At 36.9% G+C, this 27,491-nt stretch overlaps 1 protein-coding gene across 1 annotated transcript in view; it reads right to left on the bottom strand.

Annotated features, from left to right (window-relative positions):
• UBE2K (ubiquitin conjugating enzyme E2 K) overlaps positions 1 to 27,491 on the bottom strand; it is a 66,753-nt gene that overhangs the window by 19,190 nt on the left and 20,072 nt on the right. The window contains exons 2-3 of the mRNA XM_037530493.2: positions 12,330 to 12,423; positions 8,486 to 8,544 (exon numbers count right to left, since the gene is read on the bottom strand). Coding sequence (XP_037386390.1) covers positions 8,486 to 8,544; positions 12,330 to 12,423 — 153 coding nt within the window. The remainder of the gene's footprint in view (positions 1 to 8,485; positions 8,545 to 12,329; positions 12,424 to 27,491) is intronic.

Genomic DNA, 27,491 nt, shown 5'->3' with positions numbered 1-27,491 from the left:
GGAGCTACCCACATGGTGCAGCAGACCTCTCCTGACTTGCCCACTGCTTCCCTCAGCAGTGTACTTCAGTCAATCAGCCTATTCTGTTCCCCACTCTGTCTCTGGTAAATCCTCTCACCCCCCTCACCTCTGGTCTGTACCCCTGTTCTTGTATGCATAAATAAATAAATCTTTAAAAAAAGAAAAAACACTTTGTCACCAGTGATTTCAAAATACCTAAAATTAACGGGCACTTTGCTTTTATTCTTAAAACACTCTTACTGCTTCAAAATACCTAAAATTAATGGACACTGTATTTATTCTTAAAACAATCTTATTGCTTTCAATGATTTTACTTTTCTCTACACAAATAAACACATTAGGGCCTCCCCTGGTGGCGCAGCAGTTGAGCCTGCGCTGCAAGGCTACCCACGGTCTCTGCAGCGCCGGTTCGTTCCCCGGCCGCCAGCGAGGGTCCCACAAAAAAACAAAAAACACCTTATTAAAGGAGATGACTATTCTTCATGTGGATTACTCAACAGTCTACTAACTTGACTGACACCAGATTTGTTTCTCTAATCAAGTCACTCTAAAACAGGAGAGTCATTTAAAACAAATCTGATTCATGTCAGTACCCTATAAGGCCCTTTAGTTTTCATCTTATCATAAATTTTTAAAATGGCCACAGGTTATCTCTCAAATTCACTTCTATCCCATATTCCATGCACTTGCTCAACAAGTCATATTAAAAAAAAAATTTTGGGGGGGTATGACTCCATATACATCTCAACACCCTCTCTCCAGCTAACGCTTATTCATTCTACAAATTTCCACACACCATAATGCCCTGTACTCTCCTATGTCAGTGTATTGATCACACTTATATAATCTCTTGCTTTTTGGTATGGTCTTCCCTAAAAGGCACAGTATCTATCCTGCTTACAAGAGCACATCCCTCCCCTATCTAAACTGCCTCACACTTGTTATATAAGGCTAAATAGTATCCCTCTTAAATATAGTGAGGGTCATATCAGAAAGGCATCTAGGGCTTATATACAACAAGCATTTACTTATAACAGATATAATATCAGTAATTCAAGGAAATAACAGCATTTTGAGACTTTCAAACAAAAGTTGGCTTAGTATTTTCAAAAAGTTAGAAAACTTGAGTCCCTACAGACATGTATGAGAACAAATTTGAAGTAACGACAAAATCACTGAACGATTTATTACCTTGTGCTACAATCTACAGTGAAAAACAAGTAAGTTTGAACTTGTAGATGATCTCATAAATTAATACTTTTTTTAAAAAAAGATTTATTTTATGCATGCAAGAGCTAGGGTACCAGCCAGAGGTGTAAGGGGTGAGAGGATTCACCAGAGACAGAGTGGAGAACAGAACAAGAAGATTGACTGAAATACACTGCTGAGGGAAGCAGCGGGCAAGTCAGGAGAGGTCTGCGGTGCCATGTGGGTAGCTCCCTGGCCAGGGATCGAAATTGTGCTGTGGTGGCTGCAGATAGCTTCACAGGTTGCATATTAACCCCTTGTGGCACAAGAGAAGCCCCTTTCTCAGTTGTTTACTTCTTTCTCTTTCTCAAACTTGAGTATCACATGCACTCCCCACATGTATCCCAGAATTTTGTCCTACCATTTTATTTTATATTCCAATTAACATCCATGGTATTAATCGTTTTCTCCCTATTCTACACCAACAAAAATGTAGCATCAAAAGAACTTGGAAGGGAGGGCCTCCCTGGTGGTGCAACGGGTTGAGCGCAGCGCTGTGAAGCTGTCCACAGCCTCTGCAGAGCGCATGTTCAATTCCCGGACAGCCAGGGAGAGACCCACATGGCGCAGCAGACCTCTCCTGTCTTGCCTGCCTGCTGCTCCCCTCAGTGGTGTTTTCGGTCATGTGCCTGTTGTGCTCCCCGCAATGTCTCTGGTGAATTCTCTCACCCTTCTTTGCTTCTGGCCTGTACCCCAGTTCTTATATAAATAAATAAATCTTAAAAAAAAAAAAAAAAAACTAGAAGGGATAAAACATAAGACTGAGTAACAATACAATGATATTTTTATGATCTAATGAAGTTATATTGACTCTGATTACAAAACAGATGTGGGATGGCTTACTACCACTAAAGCACTTACTAGCAGTACAATTCAAGTTTTGTTATCTTTACAAACAAAACTAGTATCAGCACCATCCGGGTAACTACAGAATACTCATTAGAACTTTGGGGAGCATGCAAAGTATAAGCAGCTTTCAAAAAAAAAAAAAAAAAAAAAATCCCAACAACATTACAATACAGGAAAGGAAGGAAGGAAAATATTTGTTATTTATATTTGTCACACAATCATCAGTAAATTCTTATCTCCTTCCACAGGATGTATCACATTCGTTAATATGATGTGAGCTCATGTTTCCACTGGAAATTTCTGGTTTCAAGTTTGGAAATCAAAGATATTAAATATTAATCTGTATGTAACCATGCTACATACAGATTCATTAAAGGTTCTTAGTATTTGTACTCAATTTCACATATTAAAATATATGGTTATGACACCAAGGAAAAAGAAAAATTCACAAACCAATCTCTAATACATGAGTGAACAGATTATTGAGCTAGAGTTTTCCTAATTTAAGAAGCTTTTTCATTAGTAAATATACATTACAATTTACTCTAGAAATCAAATGGGTAGTATAGATTGAACCAAATCCCTCCTACACTACATTCAGCTGCTTTAAAGAAACATATTCTCTGTCTATTAAGTCGTCTGCAGGTTCTTCAGGTCAATAATATATTGCAGTATAGTAAAGAGAAAAACTGTGCCCACGTTAAGATAAATCGATGTAAGTTTTCAGACTGCAATTTTAGTTGCACAGCAGTAGGGAGACACTATAAGTACTTAACTTCAATACTTTTATTTCATAAGACCTAAAATTAAACCTAAGTCTACATATTAAACATGTGAACACAATTTAACAAGAAATATGCACAAATATACCCCATTCTTTCCATATATTTACCAATCTGCAAGAATCCAAATCAATTTAGTACATATCTAGAACATACTGAGTATATGTTCATTAACATTTACTCCACTTAATGGTCTATGTGTCACACTTTAAAAAAAAAAAAAAAAAAACCCAAGCTAAATTCTACTTGTAACTAACCCACCGAAGCCAAAAGGAGAAAAAATTAGGTTAACTGAAGGAAGACCTTTCCAAATGTTAAAGCTACCTCAATACGAAATGACTGCGATGAGGATAGCAGTGGCCTGAAGAACATTATAATATAGTTACAAAAACATCAGACAGACTCCAGTTCTTAGGTTTTGCATCTATTTTTCTCATTTTACTAAAAAACAAATGACAGTGATTTCAAGGACTAAATGAAATAATGTATCAAGTGTCTACGAGTCAGGACTATGAGATCATTTGGAGCTATTAATATAGATTATACAGGGGGAAAATTAAACACTTATTGTGATCATAGTTCACCCATTTTAAGTGTACAACTTTATGGTTTTTCAGGTATTCAGAGTTGTGCACCTTTCACCACATATTCATTTTTGAATGTTGCCTCAAACAAACAAACAAAAAAAACCCAACCAACAAACACTGTCTAACCATCCGAAGTCACTCCTCATATATTATCTGTATTTCCCCAGACCCAAGAAACCACTAATCTATTTTTTGTTTCTATATCTTTGCTTCTTGCAGTGTTTAATACAAATGAATTCATACAATATAATGTGGCCTTTTGTGCCTGGCTTCTTTTATTTAGTACTATGATTTCAAAGTTGATCTATTTTATAGCACATACCAATATTTCACTTGCTTATTTAATCAAACAGTATTGTATCATATATATTTTGCTTATCTGTCCAGATGACAAATATTTGCACTTCTACTTTTGGGTATTATATAAATAGTGTGGGTATAAACAAGTTGTTATGTGGTCATGTTTTCATTTCAGCTGGGTAAACAGAAAAACAGAATCACTAGGTCATATGGTCTATTTTTACCACACTGACCAAAATTTTTCAAGCAATTTCCAACATGGTGTATTTCTACCATCAATGTATGAGATTTTAATTTATAAAGGAAATTCAAATGTTACTGCTAATGTATTTAATTTTTTTAATTGAGATAACACTGGTTTACAATATTGTCTATGATTTATGAGAACAGGTTCATAACCTCCTCAGATGTATGTACCACCTCTATAACCAAAGCAATAAATGTCCTTTACCCTAGCTACTGTATATTTTTTTACTTTTTTTTTTAAAGATTTCTTTATTTATGCATATAAGAACTGGGGTGTAGGCCAGAGATGTGGGGGGTGAGAGGATTCACCAGAGACAGAGTGGGGAACAGAACAGGCAGACTGAAATACACTGCTGAGAGGAGCAGCGGGCGAGTCAGGAGAAGTCTGCTGTACCATGTGGGTAGATCCCTTGCCGGGGATCGAACTCATGCTGCAGATAGCTTCATAGGTTGTGTCTTAACCCCTTGCACCACCAGGGAGGCCCCCTACTGTATTTTAAAATGATGTAAGAGAGGGAAGTCAACACTTCAGGAAGGGATACTCAGGAGGTACTAAGTAGTTGGTTATGTCAGATAATATTTTAAAAAATATTTATTGGGCCTCCCCGGTGGCGCAGCGGTTGAGCGCTGGGTTGCGAAGCTGCCCGCAGCCTCTGCAGCGCCGGTTCAATCCCTGGCTGCTCCCCGGCCACCGGAGGAGGGTCCCACATGGCACGCAGACCTCTCCTGCCGCCCGCTGCTCCCCTCAGCAGTGTACTTCAGTCCTTCTGCCTGCTCTGCTCCCCGCTCTGGCTCTGGTGAATTCTCTCACCCTCCCACGCTTCTGACTGTACCCAGTGCATGTATAAACAAAACAAACAAACAAATAATAAATAAATAAAACATGCCTCTATAAAAAAAAAAAAAATAAAAAAAAATAAAAAATATTTATTCTGCACAGGCATTGTTCTAAGTATTATATATTCCATAAAATCTCAGATATCACCAATTATTAAAAATGCAACATCATTTAGTATACCCTTGAGAAAGTTTAAAGAAAACCTCCGCCAATTAACAAATGCCACACACTAAAAGATGTATGTGATCTAAGAATGTTAAAAATGTGAAAAAGTTTCATTTAACTATTGAAATAGTTCTTACATGAACTAAATCCTTTAATCTGAGCCTCCCTGGTGGCATAAGGGGTTGAGGACCGCACTGTGAGGCAATCTGCAGCCTCTGCAGCATGGGTTCAATCCCCGCCCGGCCAGGGAACAACCTACATGGCGCAGCAGACCTCGTCTGTTTCGCCTGCTGCTCCCCTTGGCAGTGTGCTTCGGTTGATCCAACTGTTCTGTTCCCCCTGTCTCTTGTATGCATAAATAAATCTTTAAAAATAAATAAATAAACAAACAAATAAATCCTTTCATCTTTACAATCCCCCCCCAAAAGATTTATTTATTTATGCATACATGAACTGGGGTATAGGTCAGAGCTGCGGGAGGTGAGAGGATTCACCAGAGACAAAGTAAGGAACAGAATAGGCAGGTTGACTGAAATACACTGCTGAGGGGAGCAGCCGGCAAGACAGGAGATGTCTACCGTACCATGTGGGTATCTCCCTTGCCATCAGGGATCAAACCTGCACTGCAGAAGCTGCAGACAGCTTCACGGCACTGTGCTCAACCCCCTGCGCCACCAGGGAGGTCCCTCTAACTTCTATAACAAACATGGATTACTTTTATAATAGGAGAGGAAAACACGAAGGAAAAAACCTCAACCAGGTTTAAAAGATAGAACCAACCAAAATGTCCATCTATGGATGAATGGATAAACAAAATATGCTATACATGTACAAAGGAATACTGTTTGGCAATGAAAATAATTAAATTTTGATACGTTATAATACAGATGAACCCTGAGAATATTCTATTAAGTGAAATAAGCCAGATACATAAAGGTAACTATAGGGCCTCCCTGGTGGCGCAAGGGGTTAAGCAACCCACATTGCGCAGCAGACCTCTCCTCTCTCACCTGCTGCTCCCCTCAGCAGTGCACTTCGGTCAATCTGCCTTTCTGTTCCCCACTCTGTTTCTGGTGAATTCTGTCACCTCTTGCATCTCTGGTCTGTACCCCAGCTCTTGTAGGCATAAATAAATCTTTACACAAAAAAAAAGGTAACTATAATATGACTCCACTTAAATGAGGTACCTAGACTAGCTCATACATACAGAGAAAGTAGAATAGTGGCTGCCAGGATCTGGGAGGATGGGGTAATGAGGAGTGTTGTCTTGGAGCAGCGGACGGCAGGAGAGGTCTGCGTGCCATGTGGGACTCTCGCCAGTGGCCAGGGATCGAACCGGCGCTGCAGAGGCTGTGGGCAGCTTCGCAACCCAGCGCTCAATCGCTGGGCCACCAGGGGAGGCCCACGAGGAGTGTTTAATGGAGAAGCCAGAAAAGTTCTGGAGATGAATTGTGTTGTTTGCACAATAATATGAATGTACTTAATGATAGTCAACTCCACATTAAAAAAAAAAAGGTTAAATGATAAAATTTACATTATGTATACATTACCATATTAAAAAAATCAACAAGTCTTATTAGAAAACAGAGGTACATAAGCAACAGATTAATAGGTACCCCATAAAGGTAGGTGATCCAAATTCACATGAACTTTCATCATCAGGTCTATTCTTAAATGAGAACAAGCAATAGGCTGAATGAATGAATTACGAAACATTTTGAGTGACTACTATTTATATGCTCAAGGGATACTATACTGTTAGGAGCCTGAGAAAATTAGTTATACAAGAAACAATCCTTAAACTCAGGAGCCTAACAGCTAGTGAAAGACACATATGATACATTAACTGGTACTGAATTTGTGTTGGTACATGTAAACAATATGAAATGCTAATGGTAGAGGGAGAAACAATTTGATGGTCACAGCTGACTAGAAAAAGTGATACTTTACCTAGAATGCCACAAGAAAACTAAAATTTTAAACAGGGACAATGAGTCAAGTGAAGATGACAGAAAAGAGTAGAGGAATAAGCATCATCTACCAGCAGCAAGTAATCTTGTTTAGAAAACGAGAGCTATGCTGTAGGTGAGTGTAGTATAAGATTAGGAAGGAAAAGAGGATTGGGGTCAGGTTGCAGAAGTTTAAAATGTCCAGTTAAAAGAAGTTTAACCTTGGGCCTCCCTCCCTGGTGGTGCAAGGGGTTAAGATGCAACCTATGAAGCTATCCACAGCTATTGCAGCACAAGTTCCATCCCCGGCCAGGGAGCTACCCACATGGTGCAGCAGACCTCTCCTGCCTTGCCCACTGCTCCCCTCAGCAGTGTATTTCAGTCAGTCTGCCTATTCTGTTCCCCACTCGGTTTCTGGTGAATTCTCTCAACCCCCACACCTCTGGCCTGTACCCCAGTTCTTGTATGCATAAATAAATCTTTAAAATAAACAAACAAATAAATAAATGAAGTTCAACCTTTATCAACATGGCAAGAAAAGAAACATGATCAAAAGTACACTTCATTAAGATTTATAAAACAGGGCCTCCCTGGTGACACAAGAGGTTAAGCACCGCACTGTGAAGCAATCCACAGTCTCTGCAATATGAGTTCGATCCCCGGCTGGCCAGGGAGCAACCCTCAAGGCTCAGCTGACCTCTCCTGCCTCACCTGCTGCTCCCCTCAGCAGTGTATTTCAGTCATTCTGCCTGTTCTGTTCCCTCCCCACTCTGTCTCTGGTGAATCCTCTCACCCCTTGCCTCTCTGGCCTGTACCCCAGCTCTTGTATGCATAAATAAATAAATGCAAAGACTAGGAATGGCAAAGACAGAAGGGTGAATTGTAGGAAAAATAGGAAGCTAACAAAGTTAGAACATCTAAATTAAAGTAACAATGACAGCAAAAGTAAAGATATAAAGGAAACATTCAGTCAACAAAAAGTGTTAGTTAGTTCCCTTTGTTATACATGATCCTAGGGTACTCCATTTCCTCTTTTAACATCATCACAGTTACAATTATTTATTTCTCTGCTGGAATGTGAGCTCCATGAAAGTAAGGATGGCACACATAATCTTATTTATTGCTATACTGGCACACAGCACTCAAATAATTGTTGAATGAATCAGTTTTTTGAGGCAAGTGAAAACTTACACTGTTAAAAGAGGATTTTCTAAATTTGGGAGTAATACAAGTTCTTCCAGACCTAGAATTGTAGCTAAGGTCAGGCGCATAACATATTCTTGTTTAGAGCCATTACTAGCTACCTGTATAAACTTGTCTTTCATTCTAATTCTAGAAGTAAGCCATCTGCCATTATCTGAATTCTTATCCACACTAAATTTACACAATAAACAACCAAAAAAGTAACATATTAATAAGCACTAAAATATATTTTAATTAAGTGAATCAAGAAATTTATTTTAGAAGTTCACACACAAAAAACAGAATTATAATACCTACCTTAGGGGGGTTAAATGGATATGTTTCTGGTATTTTTATCTCTAGTTGATATCTTCCTCCTAAAAAATGGGGAAAACAGAAAGGTAAGTAAGAATGCTGCTTACTGCAAATATGTGAAGCTAATACAAACATGGTATATTATTCATTTTAAAGTTGAAACTCAAAAAGGAAACCATCAAAAGTACTGGTTTTTAAGGTTCTTTAAAGCATATATATCTATTTCATACAATTATATTAGTTTATCAATGAATTACAGGGCTAGAGATAAAGAGATAATGGATACATTAAATCCACAATCCAATGCCAAAGATTTCACTGGTAAAAGCAGAATAGGTTCTGTCATCTTTTACTTCCTCTAGAGTCTGTTAAATTAACAGAGAAAACAGAAAGAAAAAAGAAAAGATGTAAAAAGGCATAGAGGGTACAAAGAAATAGGAAAGATTATGCCATAAGCTGAAAAGATCTAGATGTTTCTCTCAAATACCCCAAACTTTGACTTGTGCCTTAAATTAAATGCCAACACTTCCTGTTAAGATTTTAAAAATAAAATTCAGCAATTAGAGGCAGATGTAAAGACAAAAAGTGATAAATGGATACAATACACAAAATGCAAAACTTTACAAAGAGGTTGTTCTAACCAGTGATATATAAACAGAATGCAAACACTCTTTTGCAATAGAAACTAAGAAGGTATTTTTAAAACTATCTTGCTTCCCATAACGGGGTATTCAAGCGAAAGTAAACTCTGAAGAGAGAAGTCTTACACTGGATGAGAGGCTGCATTTGAGTCCTAATGCTTAGGCTCTTTCAAATCTAAGACTTTAAGACTTAAAATACTCATTATTCAGAGTATTTACACAGAATTCACATTATTCCAAAACATAGTTAATAAAGTAAAAACTGTGCGAGGAACAGTAACTTCAAAGTTCATACACTCAACTCTCAGTATATATCCTGAATTTCTCAAATCCACACCCTCCATTGTTAGGAATAGATAACCATGGATCTGGGAGATTTCAATTCACTTAGTACCACTTTCTTATAGCCCTTTTTGGTTTTAATTCTTCTTGCTCATTTTCTTTTAACAGAATCCCACAGTGACTGATGCATGAGTAGAATGAGATGCCTGAATTATAGAGCATACAGTAGTAGTGAAGTACAAAGGAAAGTAGTCAAAGGGAAATAAAGATATAAAAGACAGGTAAGAAAAGAGCACCTGAGGAAATTAAGTGAGTTTAGAGGTAACTGTTTTTGTTCAGTTATAAACACTAGCTTCAAATGAAGATATAATAAATTTGGCCAGAGTAATAGAGTTCTTTTTCCTTCCTAAGAATCTTACATTTTTTTATTAAATTCCTGATTACTGTCTCTATAACCTGTCATATGAAGTTATTTCTCCTTGAACACCCAAAAACAACCTCTTAAGAGCAGTGGGAGAACCCAGAGATATAATACTAGAGTCTAGAGTCCCCCAAATCGTATTTCTACTCCATTTGCTGATCAATATGCACTGTCATGCATATATTTGTATTTCAATATATAACCACTTTACATTAACCATAGCATTGCTTGATATATATTAGAACACAACTTAGAGTTTTTTACAGTAGATAAGTACATTATTCTTTTTAATAGCTTTCACTGTAAAACATTTACTTCCTGATAAACAGCTGATACTAAAAATTAATAATCTTTTAATTTAATTCAAAGGGAAGATGGGGGACAGATGAGATTTTTTAAAGTATCGACAGTGATTCCTTAAATTAAAAACACTTAGGAAGAAAGGCTCAAGAACTAACTTGTTCCTTTGCCACTGAGCTATTAAGGTCAGAGAAAAGTGAGTTAGGTAAAATGTGCAATAATTTTTCCATGGGTATTTTATCTCTCAATTTCATTATTTTTAACACTATATAAAATAGTTGCTTTATTACCTAATGATGTTAGTTTAACAACCCACATGTAAACTTTCGCCTTAGCTGCTAGTGTAAAAAAAAAAAAAAGCAAGCAGCCTTGAGGATATTGGGAAAAAAACCCTGAAAACTAGCAAGAGCTCTGCAAAGTATTAACAAAATATTATATCCATGCTCATATTTATTTTAAATGTCAAAGTTTATTCCTTTGAATGGTGATTTTCTTAAAACGAACAACTTCTCAATAGGTATACTACTATAAAAAGAATATAACTTTATCTTTCAAATATATACCCCAAAAGTCTATTAAACTATTATCAAACAGCTCATTTAATGGCAGAAACAAAAATAAGCACTTAAAAAATGAGCAAACTTTTTCTAATTAATAAAGAATATGGTATATTTATAACAATTATCCAACAAATAAGTGAGTGTATTGTCCAATTTTTTAAGTCATCTGCCTTTATTAAGGGTTGCTAAGAAGATAACGAACATTTTAAATTAGTTTAGGAGTTACCTTGTTTATAATTATTAATATGCTAGAAAAACTCTACAACGATGTTATTCTCCAATGTCTTTTAAAAATACATCTAAACAACCTAGAAAAACCTCAAGTATAATTATTTTAAGTTCTGTCAACAAGGATCTAGTATTTCACTACATACAGCATCTGTTATTAAGAACTTGATTTTTGTATATAGAAATGGCTCATATAATCTAAGACAGAAAATAAAATTTTGTCATTTAAGAGTTGCTAGGCTCGCTTCTCAGCCTTTTGGCTAAGATCAAATGTAAGAGTTGCTAGGATATGCAAAAGATATTCTGCAGTCTCAAAAAATCTGAATGAAAACCAAAAATATTCCAGACAACTAAATTTTTCTGAACAGTGTTGGTAACCCTATTACAGATTTATAGAACTACCACATTCAAAATAGATTTAACCACCAATTCTAATATTCAGTCAATCCAGATTTATTCAAAAGCAAGTTAAAAATGTAGGCTTTGAAATCAAAGGTATTAGGACTCAAATCCCAGCAGTGGTACGTAGATGTCTGATCTTAGACAAATTATGGAACTTCTCTGATCTCAAGTTTATCTATGAAACAGAGATGACTATACTTACCTCATAATTTTGTTGTAAGTATTGAATGAAAAAACACATTTTGTAAAGGCCTAATAAATGCTGGTACCACAAATTTTCCTAAATGACTTCTATTAAACAAATATTTGAATGCCTATTATATGCAAGAATATTGGCTATGACAAATAACCCAGTATTATAAACTAATAGTTATTGCTAAAGATTTGCATAATTAAGAGATTAAAAGCTATAAGGTTTCTTTCTATATCGTACTACCCAATTCCATGGTCTAAAGTAGTGACAGACTTAGTCTGTGAATATGAAGTTCAGCAAAGCTGCTGCCTTTCTTTTCTATGTTTTGAGAGATCACTTAAAGCTTTCCTGAATTAAAAAAAAAAACTTACATATTTGGAATACAACCTGTATGAAGACATATATGTGAATGAAATGCTAAATGACAAACAGGGGAGAGACACTTAAAAAAAATTTTTTTTATCAGTCATAAATTTAAGGCAAGGCTTGTTACAGATACCATATAAGAGTATCTGAGAGCCTACAGTGCATATAAATTAGAGACTTAACATACTAGGTGTTTTATACTGTTAAGTTCTAACCTACATAACCTGTAACTTAGCTCTACTAAATCTATTTTGGGGAAAGAAAAAAATTAGCTAAAATACAGTAAGAAAAATCAGCCTAGATAAGCATCTAAATTTGTTTAAAAGTTGCTATATATCCTAAGTCAAATGAAGTAACTTTTATGTAGTTTATAGATGCTTAAGATTATTTCTGATTTAATGTTTCAGACAAGTTCTAATACGCACAATATTTTGATACAGAAAAAAGTACTTGCCTTCATATGGTGTGTCTGGAGGTCCTGCTATTTCTCCTCTTAATTCTGTAAAATTCTCATCTACAAGATCTACTTTAATTTGATTTTTGCTCGTCTTAAAAATAAACAGAAAATAAATGTTAGTTATGTCAGCAAGAAAAACCTATTTTAAAGTATTACCTATAAAGAATTTGAAACCGCCTTTCTTTCATAATCTTTATTATCTGCTCTAGTAAATATAATAATTTGTGTTTTTCTAGGAATTAGCCAAGTTTAAGAATACTTAAAACAAAAAAACTAACAGTTTAATTTCAATGTTTTAAATGAAACACCACTACTTTGAACAATAGTACAATAATAGCTTGTTGACTTTATAGTAATGGTAATGGGAAAACAAACACATACTTTAAATTTGCCAATTCAATATATGTTAGGTCCAAAGTGATAAATCTATTCATCTGTAGATGAATACTCCCATGGTATATACCCAGGTTACATGGATTCTTATCCATATACAGAAAATTCAAGGTCATTAAAAGCAGTTTAGGCTACAAGTTCTCACTTGTACAAGTTCTCACAAGCACAACTCTAAGATGTTTAAGCTAAGTGAAATACTACACTATATTCGCCAGGATGGTTAAAGTTCTAAGCATCTCATTAATTTGTCTATTCTTGAAAATTCCTGAATCTCAAAAAATGTGTCAGCAGAGTCTTCTAATGTCTTCAATTTGTATTTCTACTTGGTTTCTTTAATGGAAATTACTTCAAACTTTTTTTTTTATCTACAACTATTCTGAACTTTACACTTCTCAAAGTACTTTTGGGTAAACAGTGTATCTTAAAGTTCTCAGTAATTTTTAACAGTCCATTCTCTGAGTCAACAGTAACATTAACTGATTCAGAAAACCCTCTGGTGGGACTGACATTAATGCTCAAAGGTTCCTGTCTGCAAATGATTCATGGTTCATAATCAATCTTATCTTTTAGAACATATTATTAAAAAACCTACTTTATGCAGCTTAAAAACATTCTAATTAGTACTCGTTTACTTTGTAACCTCTGCCCATTTGGGATCAAAGTATTTCATATTTTTTGAAAATAATTTCACTGAATATTTTATCTTAAAATAGCAAAAATGAGAAACTTATTTCTGTACCCTAAAAGATCATTATCATCCTTGTTATTTCTAGTAGAGAACAAAATGTACAATTTAGCAATAGTAACATACTTTTTCCAATATGCACAGGAAGGAATAATATTAACATGAAAATCACAGACATCTGACTTCCACTTCTTGAGAAGTTACAAGAGTAATTACGCACTTTCATTTCTCCCCTAAGATTTGTAAGTAAAACAAGAGTAATTGGATCTTGCAAATCACTCATGCTTTCAAAGTTCTCTTTGTTTCCACAATACTCCCTGCCAAAGAGAAGTAAATAACCCTAAAAGACCAGGATACTAAAGAATATGATTATACTAAAGTTCTGGGGACGGAAAGGAGGAGGTAGCAGAAATTAGAAAAACTGCCTTCTAGATTGCCTGAACTGTAGTTAGTAAAATGCTAAATAAACAATTATTAATTTTTATACCTCTGTGTTTACTTCTGTTCTCACCACCCCAAATTATAATTCACAGAAGAAATGGGTCAGAACACCGTTAAGTGCAAGAAAAACTGACTAAATCAGCTCAAGAAAATATAATCACCACAATGAATCAATTATAAAGAAGCATTCTATATGGTCTAGAGTAGGGTCTTTATCTGTGGATAACCAAAGATAAAAAGAAAATGGAAAGTTAAAGACAAATATTTTTAACCATATTTTTTCCATCACACTTTTTTTTATATTTATTTGTTATTTGTGCATATAAGAACTGGGGTATAGGCCAGAGGTGCAGGGGGTGAGAGGATTCACCAGAGACAGAGTGGGGAGCAGAACAGGCAGAGCCACTGAAATACACTGCTGAGAGAAGCAGCAGGTGAGTCAGGAGAGATCTGCTGTGCCACGTGGGTCAGCTACCTGGCCCATGTGGGTCAGCTCCTGGCTAGGGATGAAACTCTTGCTACAGCTGCGGATAGCTTCACAGTATTGAGACTTAACCCCTTACGCCACCAGGGAGAACCCACACAATTATTCTTTATACCCCCCTCACAGTTTAATCCAAGCATCCAGTTACTCCATTGTACCAAACTGTAATCCTATTGCTACCTGCTTAAGAATCAATAACTGTAAGGAAAATATGGAAAATAGACAGAAGGTAACAGAAAATATTAGAAATGGTCTGGCAATTGAAAAATAATTCTGCCACTTTCTTATGGTATTAATTCAGTAGTTCACTTAACATTTCTCAATTTTATTATTGTAAAATAAGAACACAAACTTCGGAATTGAGAGAATTGCTTAGATAGAAGTAGCAGGTATCCTTCCCCTAACAACATTAAGTTAAAAAACAACTATGATTTTAAAGTCCTATTGTATAAAATCTATTTTATAGTTGTTTCTAGTCTAAGAATGAAAATGTAAAGGGGCCTCCCCGGTGGCGCAGCAGTTGAGCACTAGGTTGAGAAGCTGCCCGCAGCCTCTGCAGCGCCGGTTCGATCCCCAGCTACTCCCTGGCCACCAGAGGAGGGTCCCGCATGGCATGCAGACCTCTCCCGCTGCCCGCTGCTCCCTGCTCTGGCTCTGGTGAATTCTCTCACCCTCATGAGCTTCTGACTGTACCCAGTGTTTGCATAAATAAATAAATAAAAATAAATCTTAAAAAAAAAATTAAAAAAAAGAATGAAAATGTAATTTTTAAAAATAAATAACAAAACAATGCATTATTCATTTTAATAACAATCAGTGGGCAGGGGTCTGGGGCTTCTGCATAAAGCCTGAAAAACTGTGCTATCACTGCACTACACTTTAGTTAGGGCAGTTGCAAAGTTGTTTTTTAATACTTCTCCCAACTCAACTAACCACCCAGCAGGACCTCTGGTAGTCTTGGTTTTCCTGATTTTCCCTCGTGGTTCCAATGTATCCTTAACACACAAAAGGAGAGGTGAACAGAAGCTAAGCCCCTAGTAAATAATTTTAAAATTAGCTACTTTATTAAGATACAACATACATAAAGTATACAAAAATAGCATACAAAGCTAAACAGATGGTGGCTAAATATGAAATATGTGATTAATATTGCAAATAAGCAACAGTGTAGTAATTCTAATAGATTTCCCAAGCCATGTCTTCTGGTAAATTTACATCATCATCATCATCATCATCAAATTCTTTCAAATATACCAGGAAGCAATCTCATTATTAGTAAATACAACTAAGTCCCTGTCCATGTGGAGTTTACATTCGAGTGGAAAAAAACTAAAAAGTCGAAAAATTTTTACCACATAAACACTAAATAAATTGCTGTTTTACCTGTTTACAATGTAATATTTATGTAACCTTCAGTAAGTTAATTAGCCATTGTACCTCAGTTTTATCCTGTCAACTGGAGATTGTCATAGTAACTACCATGTATAGTTCAGGAGGAAATTTAACTACAAATATAGAATAATGCCTACCACACAGTAAATGCTGAAAACATAGTAGTCATTTGACACATTATGATGATGTAGCAGAAAACCTACACCTGAAGAAAACATTGTATTTTTGAAAAAGAATAATTTACCATTAATCTCATCTTTATTTACCCTGGAATACGGAATCTAAAATAAAATTTAAATCCAAATTTCAGATAAAACAAACATAAATGACCCCCAAAATTATAGAAAATGTCACAAAGAAACAAAACTTGTTCCTGAGTCAAATCACAACTATCAAAATTTAGGGGTTCATCATTATCATGCAAATGTGAAATTCAGTTCTTCATAATTTGTTGAAAATGAGACTTGAGAGGCTTAACAGTTGCCACTATCTTCTCAAAATTAAATATAAATGACCATTTTTCTACTACTCTAAAGCCTAAATAAGAAAGATTTCCACTTACAAACAGGCTAAGAAAAAAAATAATTCTCAAGCTTGGGGCGTATCACATCCCCAGAATGGAGTCGCCATTAAATCTAAGGATAAAAGGATAAAGGAAACTAAGGCCATGGGAAGAAACTTACAGTCCTGTTTAAAAACAAGTTCTAGACCAGTGCTATCCAAGAAAATATATAATGTAAGTAACAAGTGTACTTTAAATGTTCTATAATCACATTTAAAAAAGTAAAAGCAGACCTTAATTTTAACAATGTATACATGTCTAATATATAAAAACATCATTTTAATGGAAAATAAAAATAAAATTATATTTTAAAATAAGTCTTGGAAACCCAGTGTATAATTTACAATTACAGCACATTCCGATTAGCACTGGCCATATTTCAGATGTTTAGAAGCCACACATGATAGGTAATCCACACAGAAGCAGATTATTGGTTGCTAGGGACGGCTGAAGGAGGAAATGAGAAGGATCTGCTAATGGAGCTTCTTTTGGGAGAGATGAAATTGTTCTACAATTGGTGGAATTAGCACAAGTATATTCACAAGGCCACACCCTTGTGAATATACTACACAACCACTAAATTGTATAAAACATTTTAAAAAAAGATTTATTTTTTATTTATACAATAGCTGGGGTATAGGCCAGAAGCACGGCAGGGTGAGAGGATTCACCAGAGACAGAGTAGAAAGCAGAACAGGCAGACTGACTGAAATACATTGCTAAGGGGAGCAGTGGGCAAGACAGGAGAGGTCTGCTGCACCACATGTGGGTTAGCTTCCAGGCTGGGACTGAACAGTTAAGACTTAACCTCTAGGCCACCAGCAGGCTCCTCATTCTAAAATATTAAGTAAATTATATAACTTAGATGAAGTAAAAAATACCATGAGAATAATATTTTAACAGACAGACAACCTAGAGACTAAGAAAGGGGACAAACTTTAACAAGCAGTGAGAAAGTGGGCAGGAGCCAGATTATGCAGGATCATGAAAAACATTAAAAATTGTAACATTAAAATCACATTTGAGTCTTTTAAACAATAACCTGGTTGTTTTAGGGGAAAATGTCTAGAGATTAAAGCAGATAGAAAGAAAGGTTAGGAATCCAAACAGAGTGATGATAAAGCCCACTGAGAGGAAGAAAAGTAAATTAAAGAGATAGGAGGTAAATTTCACAGGATCCAAAAAAGTATGATCTTAAGAATATACTTAAGATCACTCTTATGGTTTTGGTTTCCCACTCAGTGGACGTCAGTACAATAAAAGATGAAATACAAAGTGCCAAGCAGACAACTGCCAACCCTACTCAACAGTTCAGGACTGATCCAGGAAGACAGGAAAAACCGGGAGAGGCTGTTTTTACTAGTACCTCAAAGAACAATGTTTTTAAGGACAGAGTAGTTAATGCTGCCAAGAGAACAACTAATATTTACATACCACCTTATGAGTAGCATTCTGATTAATATGTAATAACTAACTTAATCCTCACAAAATCTTACATGTTCATTAATAAGGAAAATGAGACACAAAGAGATCACAAAGCCAGTAGCCAAGATGTACACATGCTATTTCACTGACTCCAAAAAAGAATTATAAGATACCCTGCGGCATTATGCCATTAAGAAAAAAACAATGTACACTATGACACAATTCACCACTTAGAAATTTTATTTTACACTTAGTCAAAGAAACTTCAGACATTACATATTTTTTATAATAATCTTTAATTAATTAATTAATTAATTAATTTATACAAGCACTGGGTACAGTCAGAAGCGCGGGAGGGTGAGAGAACTCAGCAGAGCCAGAGCGGGGAGCAGAGCAGGCAGAAGGACTGAAGTACACTGCTGAGGGGAGCATCGGGCGGCAGGAGAGGTCTGCGCACCATGTGGGACCCTCCTCCGGTGGCCTAGGGGCAGCCGGGGATCGAACCAGTGCTGCAGAGGCTGCGGGCAGCTTCGCAACCCAGCACTCAACCGCTGCGCCAATGGGGAGGCCCACATTACATATATTAAGGCTGCATAAAGAGGGCCTCTCTGGAGGCACAGGGGTTAAGTCTCAGTGCAATAACCATCACAGCCTAAGTTTGATCCCCTGCAAGGAAGCTAACCTACATGGACAGCAGACTATTCCTGTCTCACCCTCTGCTCCCCTTAGCATTGTATTTCAGCAGATTTACCTGTTCTGCTCCCCACTCTGTCTCTGGTAAACACTCAACCCTATATCCCCACTACCTCTGGCCTACACCCCAGTTCTTCTATGCATGAATTCTTTAAAAAGAAGACTACATGAAGAGAAAACAAGTATTATTTTCTTCACCCTGAATGTTCTGAATACATCCAAAACATACATAGAAAAAGTAGTTAACTATGAATCTGGGGTAGATGAGAAATCATAGTGCTGTTTGAAAATTATTTCAAATGCATACATATAACTTTTGCTGGAAAACACTTTAAAAAAGCAGATGGACTGATGAACAGGAAGGTTTTCACGAAGTGAAAAAAGTGAAAGCACCCACTGTAACTGGGTAGTTCATGAAGGATGAGGGAATGAAGATCATCACGACACATAACTCTCAAAATGTGGCTATGAATACTAAGAAAGAAGGCAGCGGTTAGAGGAAGAAAGAGGTTAGAAGGATGGTTTTCTTCACAGCATAGCCACCTAATAATGTTCAAGTGCTAGTGGGATAGCTATAGTAGAGAAGGAGAGGTTAAAAAAAAAAAAAATGACATGTTCTTGACTGCCAAGATTTGGAAGCAACCAAGAGGTCAACTAAGGTTAAACAAATTGATACCACCATATAATGGAATACTATTTATTATTAAAAGAAATGACCTGTAAAGCCATGAAAAGACACTGAGAATTACTTAATGCACATTATAAAGTCAAATAAAACAATTTGAAAAAGTGGCCACTGTATGATTCCAACTATATCAAATTCTGGGAAAAGTAAAACTATGGAGAAGACAGTAAAACAAATGACCCACCCAAGTTAATGGTTACCGGGACTTCAGAAGAAGGATAGTTAAATGGGCAGAGGCCAAAGGATTTTTATTTTTAGGTCAGTGAAACTATTCTATTTGCTACTGTAGTAAGAGACACGTGTCACTATACATTTGTCAAAACCCCTAGACCATACAGGAGAGAAACCTTCTGTAGACTCTGGATTTGGGGTGATAATGATGTAAAAATATAAACTCTTTGACTAATAAATATATGGCCCTGGTGGCAGGATGCTGATGGCAGGAGAAACTGTGTGTTGGAGGGCAGGATGTCTATTTTCCACTCAACTTTGCTACAAACCTAAATTACTATAAAAATTACACAACTAAAAGCTCAAGGTGAGGGAGGCAAATAATGTAATGAACAAGATGGAACACAGTAGAATGGATGAAATGCAGAGTGAAAAGAATAAATGAGTAGCCATAGATAAAAGAATAGAACACTTAAAACTGTATCTGGTAAAAGGAATAAAAAGATGCATGCAGGTCAACGTTAACTGTTTCTGTAACTTGCTTTTTCTACATGCAATGAAAGCCTACCTTTTTTTTTTTTTCAACCTTAGTGTGGACTATTTAAACTTCCAAGAATCAAATCTTAACTTGATCAGGATATAATCATTCTAATCTATCAGCCTTTTAAGATTCACTTATTTAGAAAGAGACTGTCAAAAAAAAAAAAAATAGAAAGAGACTGTCAACTTAGGGACAGCCTTCTAAACTTCATTCAGTACTTGCCATACTATAACAGCTCAGTATTTTTGAAAATTTGTTTAAACAAACTCTAATTTCTAAAGGAAACACATGCTTACAAAAGGAATATGCCTGAATTAAGATTGCTTTCTTTGCGCCTTCCCAGAAGCGCAGCGGTTGAGCGCTGGGTTGCGAGGCTGCCCGCAGCCTCTGCAGCGCCGGTTCGGTCCCCAGTCCCCCGCCACCGGGTGAGGGTCCCACTTGGCGCGCAGACCTCTCTTGCCGCCCGCTGCTCCCCTCAGCAGTGTGCTTCATCCATCTGCCTGTTCTGCTCGCTGCTCTGGCTCTGGTGAATTCTTTCACCTTCCCTCGCTTCTGACTGTACCCAGTGCTTGTATAAATAAATAAATAAATAAAAATAAATAAATCTAAAAAAAAAGATTGCTTTTTTTAATGTTCACAGCAACAATGACATCCAGTCACATTTAAATACTACTTGACCCATCTTGCATGGGAGCAATTTTCTTTTCCATTTTTTTGTAGAATTAAACTCCATTTGTAATACGGCTACTATAAAGCTTTTAGAATTGAAACAGTATGGTAATGGTAATGGTGATGGTAAAAAAAACAACCAATTGAAAGGAATAGGGAAACCCAGAATTAGGTCATACTCACAGTCATCTGATCTTAACAAATTAGTGATTTGACAGAGAAAGAATATTTTTAACAGTGTAAAACAACTGGACACCCATATGCGAAGTATTCTTATATTTTACATGTTCCAAAGTGGCAAAATAACTACTACATTAGCCAATTTTGGTAGAAATGACACCAATAAAGTTCACATATACTTTTCTGTAGCGGTAACACAGCAAAAAGTATTAACACCATAAAATTATTCATAATCTTTAACCCATATTTCCACTTCTAGAAACTAAGGAAATTGTGCCATACGAAGTAGGAGAAAACAAATCATGATAATCACTAAAACATTATATATAATTAAAAGAATGATCTAAGTAGTTAACTGAAGGATGGCTACAAGAAGTATGGTGCACTCAAAGACATCTTTACAGACACATCACCCAAAGCAGTGATAGTGAAGGCAAAGATAAACAGCTGGGACTACATCAAATTAAAGAGCTTCTGCACAGCAAAAGAGACAATAACCAAAACAAAGAGAAACCCCACCGACTGGGAGAAAAGTTTTGCACACAACTCTAACAATAAAGGACTGATGACAAAAATCTACAAAGATGATCTCACTCATAGCAGGAATCTAGAAAACTTAAATAAGGGACCAGGAAAATGAGTAACTATAAGAAAGAAAATATCAAAATCAACAAACAACTATGAACCAGAGACACTCTATGGGGGTTGGGGGGCAGGGAAAGGAGGGATTGGGGTCAAAATAAGGGGGTTGTAATTGTATGGGGAATATAAAAATAACATTAAAAAGAAATCTACAAAGAGCTGATGAGACTCAACAAAAACAAAGAAAATAATCCAGTCAAAAAATGGGCAGAAGAGCTAAAAAGAAACTTCTCTGAAGAAGAAATGCACATGGTCAACAGGCATATGAAAAAATGTTCAACATCACTTGTAATCAGGGAAATGCAAATCAAAACTAAAATGAGATACCATCTCACACCAGTGAGAATGGCATATATTAAAAAAAATAGCAACAACAAATGTTGGTGAGGTTGTGGAGAAAAAGGAACTCTTCTGCACTGCTGGTGGGAGTGCAAACTGGTCCAACCATTATGGGGAGCTGTGTGGACCTACTAAACATAGAGCTTCCATATGATCCAGCAATTCCACTCCTAGGTATTTACCCAAATGACACAGAAACAGTAATTCCAAAGGGCACCTGCACCCCTATGTTTACAGCAGCACTATTTACAATAGTTAAGCTATGGAAGCAACCCAAATGCCCAAAAATAGATGACTGGATCAAGAAGATGTGGTACACATACACAATGGAATATTACTCAGCAATCAAAAAAGATAAACACATGCAGCTTGCAGCAATATGGATGGAGCTAGAAGAGATCATGCTCAGCGAAATAAGTCAGAAAGAAAAAGAAAAATGTCGGATGATCTCACTCATAGCAGGAATTTAGAAAACTTAAATAAGAGACCAGGAAAAAGACCAATCAATACAAAGTAAAAATCAAAATCAACAAGCAACTATAAACCAGAGACACACTACAGGGGGAGGGAGGGGCGGGGAAAGGAAGGACTAGAGTCAAAATAAGGGGAGGGGGTGCGATTGTATGGGGAATATAACCAAAATGAAAATGCATACGTTGTGCAAAGATGAAAAGATGTAAGAATTATATAAAATAAAATATAAAAAAAAAGAAAAAAAAGAATTATGGTGCAATTTAACAGAATACTACAAACAAAAATAAATGAGTAGACCTACGGTTTCTCAAAAACTTGGACATCATCATTCCCATCCACAGAAGAAAAAGACTAAAACCTAAAAATCAACAACTCCTCTTAAATCCATCTGAGAATGAAAGTCATCAAGCAAACTGCTATCCCCCAAAACTGCAGAAATAATGAGTAAGACAAAAAGAAGCAAAGTTTACTAGCATAGCAGCTCATAAACATTTTACATAAACTATTATTGGGGTAGGAAAACCTAAACTGTAAATAACAAACTGCTGGAGACTCTATGGGAATCAAGTGACAGTAAAATATTCCTGAAGGGTGGAGGCTGGGAGAGGGCTACCCATTTTTGTGTGCGAGAGATTTTATTTCCAGGATCTCTACTAGGTTTTCACAGTGAAGACTGGAGAATATCCCCATGATTTTGGCAGGGGGGCGGGAAAAGCAGCCTTTATGAAGTCAGCCCAGAGTATTCAGTTTTTCTTAACAAGTCCTGCCTTCCTGGGCAACAATTTCACCAGTCTAACCAACTGGGCTTTTAATAGATCTCATCAACCCAAGGGACGGGAAATACCCAACTCCAACACCCTCAGAGTCTTTCAGTATCACTTATGGTAGGAAGGAACTAAGAAACATTCTTGAAGGTCATATGTTAAGGGCATTTTACTACAGGACTATAAAATGTCTCCCTCCTCCTAAATCTCACCAGCAAGTCAATAGGACTCCTGTCTAGTAACAGGACATTATAACTGAATGCTTAAGATACTATTTTAAAAGTCTTTGAGGAGCCCCAAAATAATAGGGGAGACAAAAACAAGGATGTGTGAGGACATTTTGGCCCATAACACCTACACCAACTATAAATAGTTTAATCCCTAGCCAAATTAAAAAAAAAAAAACAAAAAAACCCCACCCTGCACTAGAAGTGTTTCCTCAATTTGTTTTACCCAGTATATCTTGTCTTTCAAGAAAAAGACAAGGCATACTAAAAGGGGGGGGGGGAGCTAGACTTGACTAGAAATTTAAAACTGTAATTGATATGTAAGTACTCTGATGGAAAAAGTCGACAAAGGTGGTTAATTTAAGCAGAGAGACAACACTTAAGGAAGCAAAAGAAAAAACTAGAAATCAAAAACATGTAATAAAATAAAAAATGCCTTTGATGGGCCCATTAGCAGAATGAACATAAAGAATCAGTGAGTGAGAAGAAATGTCCACAAAAATCTTTCAAAACTGAAATGTGAAAGAAAAATGAGGGCCTCCTTGCTGTCGCAAGGGGTTAAGACACAACCTCTACCCACAGCCACTGCAGGGAGCAACCCACATGGCATAGAAGATCTCTCCTGACTCGCCCGCTGCTCCCCTCATCAGTGTATTTCAGTTTGCCTACTCTGTTCCCCACTCTGTCTCTGGTGAATCCTCTCACTCCCCGCACCTCTGGCCTGTACCCCAGTTCTTGTATGCATAAATAAATCTTAAAAAAAAAAAAAGGAAAAAGAAAAACAATATCCAGTAGCTATAATATTTGAGTAATGTGAATATTAGAAAGAAAAGAATAAATCTTTAAAGCAATAATTACTAAGAATTTTCCTAAATTAATTATAGATACCAAATCCAGAAAGTTAAGAATAAACCACACCACAAAAAAGTATGCCTCGGTATATCATATTCAAACCAAAGAAAGTAAAAAAAAAAAAAAAAGAGAAAATCTTAAAAGAAGTAGAAGAAAATAACACTTGTCTTCCGAGCACTATAAAAATTAAATCATATTTCCCTTTAGAACCACGGAAATAAGAAAAAAGTAAAATACTTAGAATGCTGAAAGAAAAAGTCCCACCAACCTAGAATTCGATATCCAATGAAATTATTCTTCAGAAATGAAGATGAAATAAAGACTGCAAAGAAACAAAAATTCAGGGAATCTGTTATCAGTTAACCCGCCTTGCGAGAAATGTTGAAAAAAATTCTTCAGAAAGAAGGAATACAGATCAGACACTTAAAATTTACAAACAGAGAGGAAGAAGGGGGCCTCCCTGGTGGCACAGGGGTTAAAGACACAGCGCTATCAAGCTATCACCAGTCACTACAGTGTTAGCCCCCTCTCCTGTCTTGCCTGCTGCTCCCCTCACCAGTGTATTTTAGTAAAGCTACTTGTTCTGCTCCCCACTCTGTCTCTGGTGAATCCTATCACTCTCTGCGCCTCTGGGCTACACCCTGTTCTTGTATGCATAAATAAATAAATTTGGGGGGGGGGAGAGGAAGAGCATTAGAGAAAAAAATGAAGGTAAAATAGAATCTTTAGTTTTTCTTATTCTTAATTAATCTAACACCAATTTGTAATTTTGTAGTAATTACTATGGATAAATGAAATGAATAAGAGCAATGTTATAATGGACTTAAGGCAGGAAATATGAATTCCAGTATAAAGTACTTAACGCTACCCATGAACTAGTAAAGTATTATTTGAAAGAGTAGTTGTAAGTGTGTAGATGGCAGAGTCATGGGCAACTATTCAAAAAAAAAAAAAAAAAAAAAAAAAGCACAACTTACGTGGTAGAAGAAAGTAGTAAATGTAAAATACTCAATTAAAACAAAGTGAGGCAGAAAGAGTCAACAATAAAAGAAAAAGAATAGGGTCTCCCTGGTGGCGCAAAGGGTTAAGACGCAACCTATGAAGCTGTCTGCAGCCACTGCAGCACAAGTTCAATTCCCGGCCAGGGAGCAACCCACATGGCACAGCAGACCTCTCCTGCTGCTCCCCTCAGCAGTGTATTTCAGTCAGTCTGCCTGTTCTGTTCCCCACTCTGTCTCTGGTGAATCCTCTCACCCCCCCTCACCTCTGACCTGTACCCCAGTTCTTGTATGCATAAATAAATAAATCTTAAAAAAAAAAAAGAATAAAGGCAATAGGGGCTCCCTGGTCTCAGTGCTACCACCTTGAAGGCCCTTGCCCTCCAAAGAGACCTGAGTTTGATCCCCAGCCTGGGAGCTAACACACACAGTGTGGCAGACCTCTCCTGCCAAAACCACTGCTCCCCTTAGCAGTGTATTTTAGTAGATCTGCTTTGCTCTGCTCCCCACTCTAACTCTGGTGAATCCTCTCCTCCCCACCTCACCCCCCGCACCTCTGACCTACATCCCCATTCTTCTATGCAAAAAGAAGCATTTTTTAAAAAAGGCAACAAACAGAAAACCGCTTAAAAAAAAAAAAGGAGGGGGGCCTCCCCGGTGGCGCAACGGTTGTGAAGCTGCCCGCAGCCTCTACAGCGCCGGTTCGATCCCCGGCTGCTCCCCAGCCACCGGAGGAGGGTCCCACATGACGCAAAGACCTCTCCTGCCGCCCGCTGCTCCCCTCAGCAGTGTACTTCGGTCCTTCTGCCTGCTCTGCTCCCTGCTCTAGTGAATTCTCTCACCCTCCCGCGTCGCGCTTCTGACTGTACCCAGTGCTTGTATAAATAAATCTTAAAAAAAAAAAAAAAAAAAGGCCAGAGCAGTTATTTAATTTCAGACAAATACACATCAGAAAAAGGAAAATTATCAGAGAAATATCACATGAGAAAGAAGCACTTCTCAAAAAGACATTAAAAATCATTAAGCAGGGGCCTCCCTGGTGGCGCAAGGGGTTAAGCACCGACTATGAAGCAATCCACAGCCTCTGAAGCGCAAGTTTGATCCCTGGCCAGCCACGGAGCAACCCACATGGCACAGCAGACCTCTCCTGACTCTCCCGCTGCTCCCCTTAGCAGTGTATTTCAGTCTGCCTGTTCTGTTCCCTACTATGTCTCTGGTGAATCCCTTCACCCCCCCACAGCTCTGGCCTGTACCCCAGCTTTTGTATGCATAAATAAATCTTTAAAAAAATATGTATCATTGAGCATAATAGTATTTGACCAGCAAGCAGAAAATCAGTAAGGACACAGCTGAATTGATAAGGCACCAACAATCAAAACTGGATGTAACTGGCATGTATATATTACTTCATCCAGAAACAGAATATATATTCTTCTCAAGCTTACCCAGAACTTTCACCAAACAGACCAAATTATGAGCCATAAAACAATACCTTTACAAAATCAAAAGAACAGAAATCATACGAAGCATGCATTCATACTACATGGAATTATACTAGAAACCAGTGACAAGAAAGCTGGAAAACCTCAAAGCACTTGGAGACGAAACAGTAACTTTTATTTTATTTTATTTTATTTTATTTTTATAGAGGCATGTTTTATTTATTTATTTATTTATTTATTTGTTTGTTTGTTTGTTCATTTATACATGCACTGGGTACAGTCAGAATCGCAGGAGGGTGAGAGAATTCACCAGAGCCAGAGTGGGGAGCAGAGTAGGCAGAAGGACCGAAGTACACTGCTGAGGGGAGCAGTGGCAGCAGGAGAGGTCTGCGCGCCATGTGGGACCCTTAACCGGTGGCCAGGGATCGAACCGGCGCTGAGGTGGCTGCAGGCAGCAGCTTTGCAACCCAGCGTTCAACCGCTGCGCCACCAGGGAGGCCCGAGACTATGTATCTTAATTAAAAAAAAATTAAAACCTTTTTATCTTACAAATTCCTCTATTACCTAGAAAATTTTAAAGGGAACAAAGTCCTGACAGCCAAAAAGAAAATAAAACCAAATAATTGAAATAAAAAGAACAATGGAAACAAGTGACTCATTTAAAGAAAAAAAAATGGAAATTTTTATTGATTCAATTGGGAAGAGAAAAGCAAACAGAACAAATTAAAGGCAGGAAAGACAAAGGAAACTAAAAGATTAGGTAAACAGCATGCTGTATTATATAAATAATAAACGAAGATTTTTTTTAATTTAAAATATTTGTTTATTTTTTTAATAATAAATTTTATTTTTATATTCCCCATACAATTGCAACCCCCTTATTTTGGCCCCAATCCCTCCCCTCCCGCCCCCTACCCCCCATAGAGTGTCTCTGGTTCATAGTTTTTTGTTGATTTTGATTTTCACTTTCTTGTAGTTATTCATTTTCCTGGTCCCTTATTTAAGTTTTCTAGATTCCTGCTATGAGTGAGACCATCTGGTATTTTTCTTTTTCTTTCTGGCTTATTTCGCTGAGCATGATCCCTTCCAGCGCCATCCAT

This window comes from Talpa occidentalis, unplaced genomic scaffold, assembly GCF_014898055.3.
Source record: "Talpa occidentalis isolate TD23 unplaced genomic scaffold, MPIMG_talOcc4v2.1 talOcc4.6, whole genome shotgun sequence".
Taxonomy (NCBI): domain Eukaryota; kingdom Metazoa; phylum Chordata; class Mammalia; order Eulipotyphla; family Talpidae; genus Talpa; species Talpa occidentalis.
The sequence above is the reverse complement of the archived record's forward strand: the minus strand, read 5'-3'. Positions and strand labels throughout refer to the sequence as shown.